General features: G+C 36.4%; 1 protein-coding gene across 7 annotated transcripts in view; it reads right to left on the reverse strand.

Annotated features, from left to right (window-relative positions):
- The window catches only part of NALCN (sodium leak channel, non-selective), a 365066-nt gene that overhangs the window by 66018 nt on the left and 279932 nt on the right, over positions 1-19116 (reverse strand). For 5 of the 7 annotated variants that reach the window (XM_024231061.3, XM_054529197.2, XM_063715022.1 and 2 more), the window contains 2 exons: positions 8997-9070; positions 1318-1404 (listed from right to left, as the gene is read on the reverse strand). In XM_024231061.3, the coding sequence (XP_024086829.1) occupies positions 1318-1404; positions 8997-9070 (161 nt within the window). The remainder of the gene's footprint in view (positions 1-1317; positions 1405-8996; positions 9071-19116) is intronic. The other 2 variants (XM_024231054.3, XM_024231060.3) reach the window with 1 other exon arrangement.

The following is a 19116-nucleotide window of genomic DNA, read 5'->3' on the forward strand; positions in this document are numbered from 1 at the left end:
CCATTTTGTTATATTTTGCCACTTTACATTTTTCATTAGGATTGAGATGCCTTTTGGTCTCACGTAAGGACAAAGGAGGTGCGTTTTCAGAAAGAAAATGTTCATTTATTTGCTTCCCAGAGTAAATGCAAGGCTAATTTTACTGGAAAAATACTGTGATCTTCAGGGACAGTCTCACTTTTCTCAGAGGAAAGACTGGGTAGTGTCAGGTATCAAGGTTTTTAACATCTTCCCTAGATCTTTTCACAATGGCAAGTACTAGAAGGCCAGTTTCTTAAGAACTCCATCTAGTGGCTTAATATAAAAAATTGGCCTGCCTCCTTGGCTTCTGCAACTGGGAGGCACAAGACTTCAAGTGTCTAGTGAAAAATAATGAAGTCTTTTGTCTGAGTGAGGAAATTCTGCATTATGCAGGCATATGTAATCCCTTTATTCCTGTTCCCTGGAGGAGAATTACAGTGAGGCATTTTCCTTTTCCCAGTTGGGGTTAATGTTATGCCCTCTCTACCTTTGAAAGTAAAACAAGATGAGGACCCCTGAGGATGATTCAAATGTGGGAATATTCTTCAGCAAACACACATTCCCAGTTGCAAAAATATTACCCCTGGTTTCTTGCCAACCCTTTGAGAAAAAAAAATATGAAAGATTGATCCTTTTTTTTCCCCCTGCATTGCCTTTGTGCTGTGGAATTTCAATTGCTCCTTATATGACAGCCATATATATATATATAAAATCTTTTATGGACGTTGGGGAAAGAGAATCATGTCTTGAAATTGTCTCTATTTTTCTTGACATTTCTCCATCTAAAATATTTTAAAATTGGCCCAAAGATTATGGTTATAAGAGAGATCTTTGGAGCTTTATTAGCCTTTAAACACCACTAGTTGTTTATAGACACAGTAGCAGGGGGTCCCCGGTTCTTTTCTTCTTTGTCTCCATGTCTTCTTTCTTAATGTCCCAGAACAAGGGTGTGGGAAAAGCCTATACATTCTGTAATGAAAGGGAGAGGCCTATGAGTCTTTGAATTATTTTCACTCATTATAGAAAAGTTAGATTACACAATACCATCTGGTATTAAATGTAATTACCATCTAAAGGAACTACAGTATAACTTTGCAGAGCATTACATTTGAGGGATTTTGCTCAAATCTTGAACTCCACAAGTAATACATTTTAAAGTATTATCCAAGGTTGGTTAATGTAATGTAATCACATTAGCAGAAAACAGGAAAATAGTCTTTCAGTGGTAATTATGTAAAACTATGACTGTATAACTAAGAGAATAGATAATGAGTATTTCCTGGAAATGGCTCTTACCTGACTCCACTAGAGTGACAATGTGATCTTCCCAAGTAGAGACAACAGCGGATGCTAATGGGTGAGCTCGTCGGTAATGGCCTCTTGCTGAGATGAGGAAAAAGCTGCGTTTTTATCCTAGTGGATACCCCACTCCTTTGTGAGTCAGCCCTGTCCCGAGTAAATGGATCTGGCTCTTTCATAGCAACTGCCAGTTAGTTCTTCCCAATCTTGTGTTATTCATAAAAATGTTTTCAGAGAAAGGCATGTAAATACATGGGCGACCAGAACTTCATTGTAGGCAGAAAATAAAATAAACCTTGAATGTCTTTATCTTACGCACTTATACCCATACTATAAACAAAAAAGACAAATTAACTCATGAGAAATCCATGCCTTTACTGCATCTATTAAATTTCAGCATAAAAAATGTCCGCAACCCCGCATCATTCACTGGGCTTCAAATTTAGTAACCCAACTGCTGACTCAGAAACATGCAAATTACAACGCAAAGGCTGAACTTTTTACTACAATAAAAGTGAAATTTTGTAAATGTCGCAGGAACTGCATTGGCCAATTTTCAACAGATATGTATTCCATTTTTCTTTACTACTTTACTCTCCAGTCATAAAATAACAAAGGAAAGACCTTGTTAAAATATCTTTCCGTCTCCATGGTTCTATCTTTCCCAGAATGCCAGATAGTTAGAATCATACAGTATGTAGACTTTTCAGACTGACTTCTTTCACTCAGTAACAGGCATTTATGTTTACACCACGTCTTTTCATGATGGTATCTCATTTCTTTTCCATGCTGAATAATTATTCCACTGTCTGGATGTACCACAGTTTGCTTATCCACTCTCCTACTGAAGGACATCTTGGTTGCTTCCAAGTTTTGGCAATTAGGAATAAAGCTGCCGTAAACATCAATGCATGTCTGTGGAGACACATATCTATGTATTTCTATGTGCATTTCTATGTCTGTGGAAACAGTAACAAGATCATTGGTTGCCAGGGTTTGTGGGGAGGGAGGAATGAATAGGTGGAGCACAGAGGATTTTTAAAGCACTGAAATTACTCTGTATGATGTCATAATGATAGAAACACATCATCACATATTTGTTCAAACCCACAGAATGTAGTACTCTAGGAGTGAATCCTAGTGTCAACTACAGACTTGGGGTGATAGTGATGTGTCACTGTAGGTTCATCAACTGTAACAAATGTACCACTCTGATGGGGATGTTGATAGTTGGGGAGACTGTGCCTGTGTGGGGGCAGAAGGTACATGGGAAATCTCTGTACCTTTGCTCCATTTTGCTGCAAACCTAAAACTGCTCAAAAAATAGTCTATTTAAAAAACTTTCCACATCTGTTTGGTAAAACTCAATAGTAGCCCTTCTAATCCATAACACTATTATAATCACTTTTGGGTTTATCTAAAAACAATCTATAAATCATATGCTATCTCAATAAAATATAACATATTTTGATTACCACAAATCAGGTACTATCTAAAAATGTGTTTAGAATATATTATTTTTGTTTTAGTTATATTTTGCCACTTTTAAATCTTTACTACTTTATGTTTTATGCGAAAACATATATCTACACATCTTGTCTCCTTAGTTTATGGTTGTCTGAATACAGTTAATTTTTATCTATCTACTTAGCTTATTTCCAAATAGTCTTTCAAATAACCTATCAGAGTTTTTAAGTGTCAGGACAATCTTAAGAAAAAGCCAACAATAACCAGGTAGCCTTCATAGAATTGGAAAGATAAATATTTATGACATTCATTCTCAATACTCTATTTTCTTAAAACTTGGGGTTATTCATACCAAATGCTAAGAAAAAAATTGCTGCTATCTCAGGGGTTGACGCAAACCCTAGGCTGCAAGGGTCTCTGTCGTTTCTTTCTCTCATCTGTAGGGTCAGTCCAGCACCTTCCCTTTCCACTGAGGAGCCGAGCTCAAAGGTGCAGGGGTTGCTGTAAGGTACTCAGGCCCTCCCAGCAGTGTACAGGGTGTCTTGCTAGTTCTGCCCAGAATGCGGAGCTGCAGAGAAATAATATGACCTTATCCAAAGTTGCTGAATAGTTGGCTAACTTATGGAACAATAATTATGAAAGGAGAACTTTCCAAATAGGAAAAAGCAAATGGTGTGAAATGCCTGGCATGTGAAAGACACTGCAGAGATATTTCTTGAATGAATGCGTGAATTCTTAGGGGCACATTCTTTCAGGAAAAAAATCCGGCTAATGTCATTTACATAACTGCAGATTAATAAATACATAGTGATTTTATATATATGTAAGTAGTATATAAGTTGTATTTATAGTCATTAAATGATTCTTTTAAAATGATGAATAAGAGAAAAACTATGTATTTTATTAAATCCATTTAATTTTTTCTGTAGTAAGTAGCACTAAACTAAAGACTATTCCTTAAGACTTAAACAATTATTAATATAAGTGCATGGCAAAGAAAGTTACATTATAAAACCAAATGTCAGAATGCAAACATCATATGAGACTGAGCATTCAAGAGGTTATAAAGATATTGTCCTCGCTAAGGAGGTACTCATGGCAAACCACAAAAGGATGGAACTTTCTAAAATAATGTAAAATATTTGTTTTATTTTAACATTTCTCCATTCAGCCTTGCAGGAATGATAATGCATTTTTGCTCGATTTCAGGGCTTTGAATTAGAGGAAATCTCAACAAAGGTAGTGATGCTTTTGAAAGCACATTGCTATTTGTTTTTGATTTTGCCTGATGCAGAGAAAAGGTCACTGCCTTTTGAAAAGAAGCTTTATTTAGTGGAGCTGAACGAGCTGAACGATACAGTCTAAGTCAGAACAACAACAAATTTAATAGCAATCTTGGATTTTATAGTTCAGGTAGTGGAACATCCTCTTCGGATAACTCTTAAAAAACAGCGACACAGATGCCTGTTTGTGCCAAGTGAATCATCCGCATTTTAGCATGGGCCAGTAGCCTCAAGTTCTGTAAAAATGGCCCACTTTTTTTTTTTCTAATCAAAGAGTTTTCAAATATATAAAAAAATTCATTTATATTTCTCAAAACATCAATTAATTTAAAAAGTACAAGAACATGAATTAAAGATGATTATACATAGAAATGGGTGATTCTACCTGTGAGTTACATACCTCAGGCTCTAGGGCCCTTCCTCTCTGAAAGACTTCTTCCTCTGTGGACTGGAATTTCCTGTTCATAGTAATGTATATAACATACTTTCTGCTAGAATAATGCGGATCCTGTTTCAAATGGAAGATGGATATTTGGAAATGTGGGTCCCCCCTGAGAACTAAGACCCCTGGCAGCTCTCCAGCTTAATTTCCAGGGCTGAGAGCTGAGCCTCTGCGTCAACATGACTTGACTTGTCCAGGAAGGTAAAGCTGTTAACCAGTCAACAACTTCATTGTTGATTTCAGGCACTTCCCACAAATTCATTTATCTGAACTATAGACTGCTGGGCCAACCCCTTTCTGCAGACAGTAGGTCACTCAACTGGTCAAGCTAGTCACCTACAAATAATTGGTATTCATTAGGATTTTTTGTCAAGACTCTACCCAATGGGGATCAATCCCAAACTTAAAAAAAAAAAAAAAACTATAAAAATCAGTTGTATTTGTTTAAGGTAATACATGTGTCTGGTTAAAAATCTAAAAGGCACAAAAGAAAAAATAAATTTCATGTGTGAAGAGGACAACATAAAGTCACCATTTATTTTTCTTCTCTTAGATCACCCAAGTCAAGAAGGAGAATGAAAACAGAAGGGCAAACTCGCTGTAAAGAATGGATTACTCAAATGTTGAACCAAAGTCGGGGGAAAGAACATGGAAAGCAGTGGAGAGGCACCAGGCAGGTCACTTTCCCTTTCTGGTCCTCAACCACAGCACTGCCGTCTTCAGAACAGTAACTATTACTTGTCCATACCAGGCATCTTCAATACTCCTCAACTCATATCAAGAATTCTGCCCAATCTAAACAGATCTCCATCCTACAAACACTGAAACCCAAACCCAAAACCTTGCATATATCCACCTCTGACCTATCCCTTCTAAGACATTGTGAAAACAAAGTGGCAGTTTCCCTTACTGGAATAAGTATTAAATTTCACTTTGCTTGGTCAATAGATTATTCAGACTATCTTTTTAAGGTAGATAAGAAAATTGAGGGTCAGATTAGTGAGTTGTTCCATGTTACAGAGAAGCAGAGCCTGATTCCAGCCAGGGGGGATTTAACACCAAGTCTAGTATCCTACCTTAGATCTTCAGGGGCCCTGAAGATTGCCTCCTCCTAGCTCCCATGGAATAGACAAGAGAGCTGAGAATTGAAATTAATTGCCTGTTTTACACACCCAGGCCTCCAGAAACCTTAAGTCAAGGAGTTGCTTTATTTTTTCCCAAATACTTGTTATTTTTTGGAAAGTTATCTCAAGATGCTAATATTTCATAAAAACTTCCTCTTCTTATATCACTCTGGATTTAAGGTTTTTGTGATTTATCTCTATCTGCACACAAATTAGGAAGAATGCCAACCTGTGATGTTTGCCAGAATGATCCAGCTCAGGTCTCTTTTTCAAGCCTCCCTATACTGCTGTTACTTACCTCCCTGGCGAGGAACCTCTTGGATAAGACTAAAGACAATAATTCTATGAAAATAAAAACACCTAGAAAGTTAAGAGGGATAGAACATGAAAACGGCAGTCTCTTCCAGATTTCTTTTATTTATATCAAGGTAGACCCATCTGTTAAAAGATGGAATCTGCATCCTCTTTGTCTTAAAAGCCCTTTCATTTTTTAAAAGCCTTCTTTCAAAATGCAAATGGTCCTGGGAGACCCCACTGCTAAGTTATCCAGGAACCCTGGCAGAGTTTAATCGACAGCAAGATTGGAGCCTAGGAGAGCGGAATCTCTAGAGGCAGTAAAAAGACACTGAAAAAGTGGTGGAGAGCTTTTTCTCCTTCCCGGTTTTGTGGAAGGTTATTCGAATCAATTGTCCTGAGGTTACTGCAAATATTTTCCTTTCTTAAAAAAAAAAATTCTTTTTCCCCCTCTTCTTTTTCCTTTTAGCTGTTATTGTTCCTTGAAAAACAGTATAAAACAATACAAACACTCATTGACACAGACCCAATCTGTTCTTGACTTTTTAACTGATGGATCACATTATAATGCAGGTATGGTATCATTGCAATTACTATTACTACGATTAGTGGTGAAAAGGTAAGTATTCCCAAAATATCAGTTTGATTTTTTGCACTTGCCCTTAATTCATGCAGAAACTAGCATAGAAGCAATGAAGAAACCATTCGTGAAGAAGAAAAAGCAAAATGGCTTTCTAAGATCAAATTTGTATTTTAAAAAATTCTAAGGTTTTTTATTTTTTCAAATTATGGCTTTTTATTTCCTGAGTTTCACAAGGTGATATAGCTCAGGTAGTTTTAAGGTGCTGCCTCTCATTTTGTAGTATACTGGGCTGTAGTAAAATATTATTGGCTGTGGATATCCCCTAAACTACACCATTGTTAGGCAAGTTAGAGGGGTCTATATTCCCTGATAGTCTTAAAAATATTGCTCATGTACATTATATAATTGAAAAAACAAAAACACTTCTGTATATTTAAAAATCAGCAACTATATCCCTCTTGCACCACGTTAACTAGAAGAATGTAATTTCTAGCATTATTGTGTTTGTGCTTGAAAATAATTTTGAGAAAATATTGGAGACTCTTAGCCATCCAATCTATTCAATTTTATGACATTGGACACTTATTAAATCAGTTTTCATTGTTGAACCAATCAGCTGAATCTGTCAGGAAAATCTGGCTTTATTTTTCAATTCAAATAACATGTAACCACAGGCCCTTGTGACAATCACGTTATTTCTAAGGCCTAACTCTAAGGTGGATAGCTTTGGGAAGGAAGTTATCCATGAAACTGTCACCTGGATAAATAATAAGGCATGGCCCCATGGGACCCTCTTTTTGGAGAAATCCAGGTGGGAACGGTCCTTTTGCTTGGCAACCAGAGGATTTTACATCCCAGATTAATATAAACCATAGTTTCTGGATGAATGAGAGTTTCACCTTTCTTCTGTAAACTGAGAGAGGGATAAGGACAGGAGGGTGAAAAAGGTAAAGTGATAGATCAGTTTTAAGAAAGAGTTCCTAGGGAAGTGAGGTCTGGAAATCTCTTCCTTGCAAGCATCTGTTTCTGCATCTGCCTTGGAAAGTCTCTGGGAACCCATTCACACAGAGGGCCCAGTCACACTGCAAGGCAGTGGCTCTGGATAGGTGAGTAAGGTCCCTGTAGTTCCTGACTTGGCAGGCAGATTCTCAATGCAGACTGAGAATTATGATGTCCTTGTAGGTAGTTTCTGGCTCGAGGGTGAATTTCTCTTTTTAGTGAGTGGATCAGCATTGCTGTAGGACCCTACCATGAACTTGTCTGATGTAGGTGCAGCTGGAATCATGATCCTGATGTAACATGTGTGGTTCAAGGCCAGCCTCACTGCATGATCTGATGGTAATACCAGGATGGAGTTACCAGCCAGTCAGGAGTAAGCCTAAGTTGGGACGCAGGTTGTCTATTTCAATGACACCTTGTCTGTTTATCTCATCACATTTTGTGGTGATAATATACAAGCCCTAGAAATGCTTACTTTCATCTTACGACAGCAACTCCAACACATACTTAACTCTGTGCATGAACGTCAGCCAATATAGAGAGAAATACTGTCTTGATTAGTTAGGAATTTTTTTTGCACACAAATTTTAGGTAGTATTATAAAGCAAGAATAGTTTTAAAGATCATATATACTAAGCTTTATTTCCTCACACAGTCTTCCAAGTTATAGTAATATGCATTCTGGAGAGAATGCTTTAATGTCTATTCCTAGTAATAAATCTAGTAGAAGGGAGCTAGAACTCCTTATCCCTCACCGCAGGTTTGCAGGGGGCTTCCTGGCATGAATCTGTCCACTCGCCTTGCGAGCGATCCTACCTCCAGCTCCCAATCTTGAGTTGTGTCATCTACATATGTCTATGTAATATATGTACCAATAAATGATATCCCAAATGCTTATGTGTTTTTATACTCATCATGTTACTCCATAATATAACATACAGTCTTATAAAATACTCAAGCGGGTTGCTTAATTTTCCTCATTGATACTTCATTTCAGGGCATCTACTAGAAAGTAGCATTAAAAGCATATGTTTTCATAGGCATTCTAAGATTGGTATACTTTTTATTCTTTCCAGATTTTTAATAAATGTGTTCTTAATAGTGTAATGAACTATAATGAAAAAGTTTACCCTTTTACCATTTATCCTTTAGATTGTGATTTCTCCTTTACATATCACAAAACATATAAAACTGTTAAAAATAACAGTAAGTTATTTTCACTTTTGGTCAATGTTTATAGTTATCATTTATGTTTAAATACTTGAAAAGAAAGAAAGGCCTACTGAGCTACTAAAATATTTTTCTTTAGAAATGACATCAATATGTCTTTTACATTGTTTATAAGTATATAGATACTCAAAGCTACTTTCTGGCAGAAAGTGTATGCTGATGCCCAGAACATTGATTCATTTTTCAAAAAGCTGTTTTTTGATTAATATAATCCCACTTGTGTTTAAATATTTGTTAACATTAATTGGTGTTACCTTAAGATTTTAGTGACTGCGGTCTCCTTTTCCAGAAGGTTCCTTGCCCTGATGCTGAAAACAGACTTGCGAAGCTGAAAATGATAAGAGTATGACTTTAGTTTTGGAATGTTAAGAAATAATATACTGTCAAATCATTCAATAGATGACATTGTTAAAACGTGAAACATGAATATCTTTCGCTAAAGTGTCATCGTACGATTGACGATTCTTTTCTATTTTTACTTTTATTTGGGCAGCACCATGAACAAACTTGTGGGGCCCCACGTCCCAGTTACAGATGGTGCATTGGCTGTTCCTCACTCTGATAATGGCCTTCGTCTGAATAAAATTTTCAGTTTCCAAAGACTTTAACATTGACCCTCATACTGGACTCCTTATTTGTCTTTGATTAGTGCAATGTTCTCTAATCCACATTATGTCTGCTGCAGGTTCTTGGCCTGTAACCTAACACTAATCTGAACAATGAGTTTAGGAGTTGTTTTGCTTGCAGGCATGGGCAATGAATGAAATGGGCATTCAAGATCTCTTCCTAGTTGGCGATGATAAAATTACTCCAGAGAAGAGAACTAAGGAGAATACCATCCTGGATGCTGACTGTAAATTCAAATATATACTCCCCAAGCTCAGTTCTGTGTGGTTTGCTAGTTGCAGATGTTAGATTGGTGGAAGGTGTACAAGGAGTTAAAGCAGGCAGAGGAAGGGCAAAGAGAAAACAGGGAAATGGGTTATTATGTTCTCATAATAATAAATAAATAACTAGATTCACAATAATAAATAACTAGAATAAATAATAAATAACTAGAATAAATAATAAATAACTGGAAAGTGTAACTCCAGTAGTCAGACTGAAGATAGTAATTGAGACCTGTTCATTTTGATCAATAGATTAGATTTACTGAGCACTTAGCATGATATTAGTGACCACAGGAGATTTAGGGTAAACAGAATTTGGAGTTCTTGGTTTCTGGAAGTGAGTAGCCTAGATAGGAAGACAAGGGTAGGACACATGAGATCATCAGTGACAAGTACAGTGCAGTAGATGGCACAGTGCTAGATGATATATAGAGGAGAAAAAACGAGATCAGAGGGGCTGGAGCTCTCTGTGGTGGAACAGCAAGTCTGGACTAGTTGGCAAGGGCTTCATTGAAAAAACGGAGGTTATACTGGGCCTTGAAGGAAGGCTAAGATTCCTACAGGCAAAGGTGGCACTGGGTGAAGGACTGAAGTGGACATGTGTGCACAGGGAAGTTAATTTGGTGCAAACTACCTGTATAAGTGCTGTGCTAGCCAGATCTTGAAACCAGGCAAGAAGCCCTACAGGGCATACTGTGTTTCAAACAAAGTTGAGGGGGGGAAAAGAAAACCATCGGAAGACAGAAAACTCTGTATTCAGTAAAAATAGATCACCTAGTTAGTTTCTTTTCAACAAGGGTTAGGTATGTGGAGGTACAAACTCACAGCACCCATTCTACAAACAAAGCTATGAACAAATGCTATAATGTCAGCCAGTGTGTCCATAAAGCCATAGTGGAGAAGAAACAGAGTTACAAACGGGTCTTTTTAGTCACAAATGACAACCTAGATAACATCAAAACTAGCAATCTGCTTTTCATATTTTAAAGCAGATATGTAATAAAGATCAGCGTCACTGAACATACTGGTGATTTCCCCCTCATGAGGAAAGGTGGTTCATTCATTTTTCTGTTCAAAATGAAAAAACGGAATTAGTTTCATTATTCACTAGAACTTTTAGGAGAAAAATTAATGTGTGGACAAGGAGACAAGAGTGGATACCAACTATTTGGAACTTCCATTTTCTTGGTAGCACATACATGCTATTTCCAATGATGAATCTTGAAACTTTCCTACTTTTCCCCTCCTGAAAGAGTTGACTTTTGGCATTTTTGGTTTTTTTTTTTTTTTTTTTTTTTTTTTTTTTTTTTTTTTTTTTTTTTTTAGATAGTCTTGCTCTGTCATCCAGGCTGGAGTGCAGTGGTGCGATCTTGGCTCACTGCAACTTCTGCCTCCCGGGTTCAAGCGATTCTCCTGCCTCAGCCACCCGAGTAGCTGGAACTACAGGTGCCCACCACCATGCCCAACTGATTTTTGTATTTTTAGTAGAGATGGGGTTTCACCATATTGGCCAGGCTGGTCTTGAACTCCTGACCTTGTGATCCACCCGCCTCAGCCTCCCAAAGTGCTGAGATTACAGGGGTGAGCCACCACGCCTGGCCAAAAGTTGACTTTTGGCATGGATTTAACCTCTCTGAGTTGACAGCTCAGCTCCTAAGGAAAGCTGCTTGGAACTGCTTTTGGAGATGGAAGACTCAGCTGGTGGCCCCATCATTGTGGAGCATCTGCTCTTTAGACACCTAAGAACACACATAGTCCTGAGACAGACCCAGGCACAGAGGCCCTGTGACAGTGAGTTTTAAGAGAGGACTCCAGATTCCACAACTCTTATTTCATCTTGAAAGGACAATGACATGTGTTAGTTGTCTTTCCCTCAGTGAAAGATGAGAGCCTGAATCCAATCACTTATCTACTGCCCCTGCCATTTCACGTTAGGAAAAACTTTTGGGATAATATCTGGTACACTATTGCCTAAATGATTTCTGCCCTGCACAAGATTGCTAAAAGGCTACTGAATGGCCTTTGTCCTGAATTTGAACTAAGACAAAATACAGTATTAATTCATATAGGGGAGTACTTGAGAACTGTTTTTATAACTAATGCCAGAGGTAGCAGGAGAATCAATATTATAATAGAAAAACATCAGATTTAGCTTTGGGATGTTCTTTTGTTTTGTTTTTTGAGACAGAGTCTCACTTTGTTGCCCAGGTTGGAGGGCAGTGGCATGATCCTGGCTCACTGCAACCTCCGCCCCCTGGGTTCAAGCAATACTCCTGCCTCAGCCCCCTAGTAGCTGGGATTACAGGCATGCACTACCACACCGGCTAATTTTTGTATTTTTAGTAGAGACGAGGTTTCACCACGTTGGCCAGGCTGGCCTCAAACTCCTGACCTCAAGTGATCCACCGACCTCGGCCTCCCAAAGTGCTGGGATTACAGGCATGAGCCTCCACACCTGGCCTTTGGGATGTTCTTAAAAGAAGGAAAGGACTCACAGACACATATATATGTCTTCTTTCATTTATTTATACATATATATGATATTATATTTTATATCCTAGATATGTATTTAGATTGTTATATACTTTCTTTTTTCTACTAAATAAAGAAGGCCTATAGTGATTATCTAGTTATTCCCTTCTTTTTTCTTACTTCTATAGTAAAGCTTTGCAAATTTTTTTTTGGCAAAGGGCATTCCTAGACTGTGCTAAACACAAAGAGCTCAGAGCTACACTGCTCTGCAGTGCCCTCTTCTGGCTCTAAAAGATATTGACAATCACCTGAAATAACTAGCAAAACAAAGAATACAGAGATCCGTTTCATAAGTAATTTCAGATCTGAAATTGTAAATTACAGCTATGAAAGGAGCCAGTAATTGCTCATTCTGGATCTAAACATATCAGAGATGTGGGAATAAAAAGGAAGGGGATGAATGATGGAATTACAAAGAGTTTACTTTGAAAAAGTCAAAGATTCGTTGAAAAAGATTTTCTTTGGTTTTGTTTGTAAACTGAAAACATCCAACTGCCTCAGATAACAATTCTTTGACAGAATTAATAACTCAAAACAAGTAAATTAAACTTAAATTATCAACAATATAGAGATATTTTAAGTCTTGAACTTCTAAGTTAAAACATGTTTCCAGAATTATATACTTTAACACATAATTCAAAAGCTTCAACTCAATTCCCATAGAGTTATTTGTGATTGAATTTGGACCTGAAAGACATTCCAATGTATAAATCTTGCTGATTTTTTGGCAATGTCTTCTAATTAATCTACATGTTACCTTTTTTCCCTTAAAATAGAGAAACCTGGGCCATTTGACCTATAGTTTTTGAGAGTCTGGATTTTTTTTTTTTTTTTTTTTTTTGACAGGGTCTCGTTCTGTCACCCAGGCTGGAGTGCATGCAGTGGAATTACCATGACTCACTGCAGTCTTGACCTCCTGGGCTCAAGCGATCCTCCTGTCTCAGCCTTCTAAGTAGCTGGGACTACAGGTGTGTGCCATCACATACAGCTAAGTAACATTTTTTTTTTTTTTAAAGAGATGGGGTTTCTTCATGTTGCACAGGCTGGTCTTGAAATGCCTGGGCTCAAGTGATCCTCCTGCCGTGGCCTCCCAGTATGCTGGGATTGTAGGCGTAAGCCACCGCACCCAGCCAAGAGAGAGTCTGGATTTTGCTGAAAGCACACTCTTTGTACAGTTCAACACGTTCTTCTGTCTTCTATTTCCTGAAAATTGGCAGCTGGATCCAGAGGTTTCATCATACAGACTCTGGTTTCATCCCTTTGGCAAGGCTATAGGTGGTGTCAGATTCTTCCATCAAAAGGAACAGAGTGTGTGTGTTTCTTTTTGTGATGTTACGAGTCTTGATGTTCATTTCTTAGATCCGTTGACTTCATTCAGTTTGCAAAATTATCATTTCTTTTTCATTTATTAGTTGGGATAGTTTTATAATGAGGTGCTTTCTCTCCTGTATTATTTGGTTACCCAGTAGCAAAATTGGTATGGAAAAGCCAAGATACATGCTTATTGATTTTTACTTATTAATTTTATATGGTTGATTTTCTATCATCCACTCAAGGTAACCAATTACTATTTTTAAAATGTCATTATGAACTCAAGATTTAAACATATTTGATGTTTAATGGATTTCAGTCCATGTCAATTACCATTCTTACTGTAAGTCAAATTATCTCTACTGTGTTCATTGGGAGTTTTTCAAGTTGGTCAGTCCGTAGGTTCTTTTTATATGGCCCTCGTAGTCTTTGACAAAGCTTCCTTGTTCCTAGTATGACAAGATGCTCCAAGGTCATCTTGTACACTTCCTATTCAAAATCAACCATTTTCTTCAAGAAGCCCTGTTTTACTTATTGGAAAATTGTAAAATCGTATTTCAAGAACATATCTAGAGTCCATAGATGCTCACTGCTATGGAGTTGGTCACTGTTTCAAAGATTTTGCCTGGGTTTATTCTGATGTTTTCAATTTAAATTCAGGACCTAGGATTTTTTTTATACTTTAAGTTCTGGGGTACACGTGCAGAATGTGCAGGTTTGTTACATAGGTATGCATGTCCCACGGTGGTTGGCTGCACCCATTAACCCGTCATCTACATTAGGTATTTCTCCTAATGCTATCCCTCCCCTAGCCCCCCACCCCCTGATAGGCCCCGGTGTGTGATGTTCCCCTCCCTGTGCCCATATGTTCTCATTGTTCAACTCCTACTTATGACTGAGAACATGCGGTGTTTGGTTTTCTATTCCTGTGTTAGTTTGCTGAGAATGATGGTTTCCAGCTTCATCCATGTCCCTGCAAAGGACATGAGCTCATTCTTTTTTATGGCTGCATAGTATTCCATGGTGTATATGTGCCACATTTTCTTTAGGATTTTTATTTTTACCTAAGCTTTTCTATATGATATCTATGTCTCCTTTTTTCTCCACAAAGAGCACTCTTGATTATCAAGAGCACCAGGGATGCCAGAATTAGATTGTCTCATAGTGACTCAGTTTTATTTCACATTTCATAGACAATAGTCTCAGAATAAAAATACACAACCAAGAAAACTACTGAATATCTTAAAGGTTTGCATATCTTCTTCCCATTCACCTCATTTGTATATCTGTACTCTATCCATATTAGAACAAATAATTATTACATATTTTACTCTTCATGTTGTCCTTATGTAGTTAGTCCTTACATATGAATGTGAATTTTTATGCCAAATGGTTTAAGAGTCCCTTTTGGAGTTCATTTAGGTTATCTGAGGCATGTTTTTTAGTAGATTACATGTTCACTGAAACAAGATTACTTGTATCTTACATTACTCATACTCTTAGATCTTGAAAGCAGTTTCTCTGACGTTGAAAGTTGAAAGTCAGTTTTCAGGATGGAAAAAAGTCTGGCTCAGATATTCTTTGCCTGGGCATCCTATATATGTTACTCTATTTTCTTCTGACATAAAGCATTGCTGCTGAAAAATCTGATGATAATCTAACGTTCTTTCCTTTATAAATCACTTGTTCTTATTTGGGCTAGATACCATTTTTTTTTTTTTAATTTAAAGACCTGTCATTTGTCTGGTGTATGTATTGTTTTTAATCATTTACTCCAACATTTTTAGGTGTGTGCTGTCAATATATAGTTTCAAATCTTTTTATGTTTCAGAAAAGTTTAGTACATGTTTTATTCTCTTGCTGTGGTTTTTCTTCCTTAGGGACACCTATAAGGCAGATGTTGGACTTTTGACTTTCTTCAATTTGTCATTTTTCTTGCAAATCATTTTCATCTTTCTTCATTTCTCTTTGATTTTAAAAAATTTCCTCTTCTTCATGTTCTATTTCTCACTTTTGAATCATCTGAGGTCTCTTTATGTTCCTTCTCGTTTAGTTTTCATTGCTTTAATTTATAACTTTTCTCAGTTCTGGTACCTCATTTCTGAGTTTTTCTAACTTTTATTTATGTTGCTATCTCTTCCTTATGTAATTTTTAATGTCTTTTAACTAATTTTTCAATAGTATGCTACAGTTTGAGCTGGTTAGAGCATGTTTTTATGGGTTGCTTTCCTTGTCTATGGGGACAGTATTCTGCTGTTTTTTTCTTATAATAACGTTTGCAGGGAATTTGGCTTTGATAATTTTCTCTTACTCATTTTTATACAAAATTAGTTTTTCCAAACAGTTTAGTATTTCTCTTCTAACTTCAGAGTTTCCTCTTCTGTTGTTTTAATATAGCGATCAAATATGTTAGCTTTCTTTCTGGAATTTCCAAGCTCTGTTTCCCAATCCTCCTCCCCCTGCAAATTTTGTCTGGATCTGCTTTTTTCCTTATCACTCTTGTCCCTGGCCTGTTCAATTTTGATTCCACTCCTGGATTTTTTATTTCAGAATGGAGCTAAGAAGATGTTCCACCATTCCATGAACATTGGATGTTCTGTAACTAAGCTTGGTTTCCTCCCACAGACACTAATATCATGCAAATCATGTGGCTATTTGTTTGTCAACACTTGCTTTTATTTAGGGTTTGTGGATTACCGAGTTTTATGGTAAATATTAACTATGGATTTAGGGTTTTGATATCTTGATATTCTTTTTGTTTTCATGTGGGAATTCAAGATTAAAAAACGATGCCAATGCCTCTGTCATCTTTATGGAAAAAGGTGCCTTAATTTTTTTCTTGTTGAATTTTGAAGTAGATTTGTCAATTTTATTACTGTTTCCAAAGAACAAAATTTCAATTTTGTTGATATTATCACTTCTTTTCCCCCCATTTGATTAATAACTGCTTTTCTCTTTATTATTTCTTTTTTTCTGCTATCTTAGTGTTTCCTTGGTTGATAATTTTTCTAAATTCTTGAAATGAATGCTTGGAAGATTAATTTAAGCCTTTATTTCTTTACTAGATATTCATTCAGGGCTATATTTTTTTCCTCTAAAAATGCCGTTAGCTACTTCCCACAAGTTTGATGCATCTTTTGTTCATTATTTTTTAATTGCCGATATTTTCTTATTTTCATTGGTGTTTCTTCTTTGCTTATTTGAAAGTAGTTTTAAATTTCTGAATGTGTAGGTTTTTTTGTGGTTATTTTCTTGTTATTAGGTTCCTGATTTTGTTATATTTTGGTCAAACAATATCTTCTCTAGGACATTGATGTGTATATGTTTAGAAGTCTTCGTGGTAAATGGTTACATTTAAAAATCATACATGTGTTCTTTAATTAGGATGTTATTCTCTAGTCATTGGATGAAGAATTTTATAGATGCCCATTGCACATTTAAAAATGTACATTTTAAAACTTCTATATCTGTATTTCTTGGCTCCTTGATCTGTGCTGAGGTGATATATACATATTTTAAACTTAATCTTCAAACTAATCCTCATAGGTAGTAAGGTATTATTATCTCTTTTTTCCAGATTAAAGATCTAAGGCTCATAAACATTAAGTTGTCTAAGTTCACTCAGATAATAAATTGCAAAATTATTACTAGAACTCTGGATCATGCAGCTTCAGTGTTCAAATCTTTTCACTGCATTATGTCTATGTAAAATGTCACTAGGCTTAATATAAAAAAGCATTTTCTAAACTAAACTATATCATAACAAAATATTATCTGCTTGACTTGAAATATTTGGTTTACATATATTATAAACTCTTGCTATTCTCACATCCTAATGCAAAATCGAAATTAACCAACTTTTTGTTTGTTCTACATATGCATAATTGATTTTCAGAATAATGACTCTGAAGCACTGAAAGAGATCAATACATTTCCTAATTCATTAAAGCTAGTATGATCATAGTTTTTATATTTTACACTTACTGATTCCTTAAAATCTGGGATCCATCAAAACTCTCCATCAATCAGAATATTAATTTGATTAATTCGATCACCCAGAAGTAACCACAGACCTATCTTGAATATAGATTGCTTTAGGATGTGGCAATGCTTAGACCTAAAGAACCATAGCTTGACCCTAGAAACCACCTTCAGAATGAAGCCATCAATATTTATTTGACAAAGCACACCACAAGTATTATAAATATTCAATAGCTTTTTTGATTTACAATGTTAACAATACATTTCTGTTTCTAACTGGGAAAAAGTTTGAGTGGCTCCATTTTTCTTTTCTCACTTTACAAATATTAACAGGTTAATAATAAATGGGAGAGTGGTTATAAAAACATATGACCATAAGACACAAAACCATGGTCCAACGAATACAGCTTGATGAATGTCATTTCTGCTAGAAAGGTGTAGTGTAATTATTGTAATGAGCCACTTTATTGAATAAGTCTCCCAAATAAAATGTAGTAATTGGGAATAAGCAATTACTTAAAATTGCAGGCGTTGAAGGTGGTATCTCATTTGACTGTATTTGAATTTTCAGGCACCCATGAATTCAAAATTAATCCCAAAGCGCATACGACAGATCATGTGTGTGGCAAGATGTTTCTATAAAATAAACTTTTTCTGGAATTGACATTATGCTTAGAAAGAAAATTTTAAAAGGTGATTAATGTGAGCATCAGCAAGATTAAAATGTTGATTATGGATGTATATAAAGGTGAATACCATTATAATATCATGTTATGAAGCTTTGAACAGTATCTTAAAATGTAAATTTTGTGAAAAGAGAATTTTAGATGATGGGTCAAGATTTCTTATTGTAGGCCGGGCGCGGTGGCTCACGCCTGTAATCCCAGCACTTTGGGAGGCCGAGGCGGGTGGATCACGAGGTCAGGAAATCGAGACCATCCTGGCTAACATGGTGAAACCCCGTCTCTACTAAAAAATAGAAAAAATAAGCCGGGCGTGGTGGTGGGCGCCTGTAGTCCCAGCTGCTCCGGAGGCTGAGGCAGGAGAATGGCGTGAACCTGGGAGGCGGAGCTTGCAGTGAGCCGAGATCGCACCACTGCACTCCAGCCTGGGCCACAGAGCCAGACACTGTCTCAAAAAAAAAAAGAAAGATTTGTTATTGTAAGTTATTTCAATATCATTTCAATATCGTGTTCTGAACCCTGTAAAAACACTATGTGTAGGAGTTAAAATATTCATATAAACATGCACGTGCACATGTGTGCATGCCACACATACACCAAATCTTCACTCTTCCTTTGGACTCCAAGGCACCCAGCACAAGTTGATCCCTGCCCTGTGTGAAACATCTTTTTATCTTTCTGTGAATTCCAATAGATTGTAAACTCCTTAGGATATGTATAATGTACTGTTTATTACATTTTTTTCATTGTCTAGCACTGTGCATTGTTGGTGCTTGAAATATATTCGAAAATTGAATTAATTTCATAATATTAAAGTATTACTTTCAGTTTTTGCTCCTTTTTCTGTCTTACATATTTTAATGTAGTTAGTCCTTGAAAATAAGAAATATGAATGAGGTAAAAATTACAAAGAAGGACTGCTTATTTTGAAATGAATCAACTAACTTGATATATAGGAACATCTTGTAATATTAGAA

Source organism: Pongo abelii, chromosome 14 (assembly GCF_028885655.2).
Source record: "Pongo abelii isolate AG06213 chromosome 14, NHGRI_mPonAbe1-v2.0_pri, whole genome shotgun sequence".
In the NCBI taxonomy this organism is placed as follows: Eukaryota; Metazoa; Chordata; class Mammalia; order Primates; family Hominidae; genus Pongo; species Pongo abelii.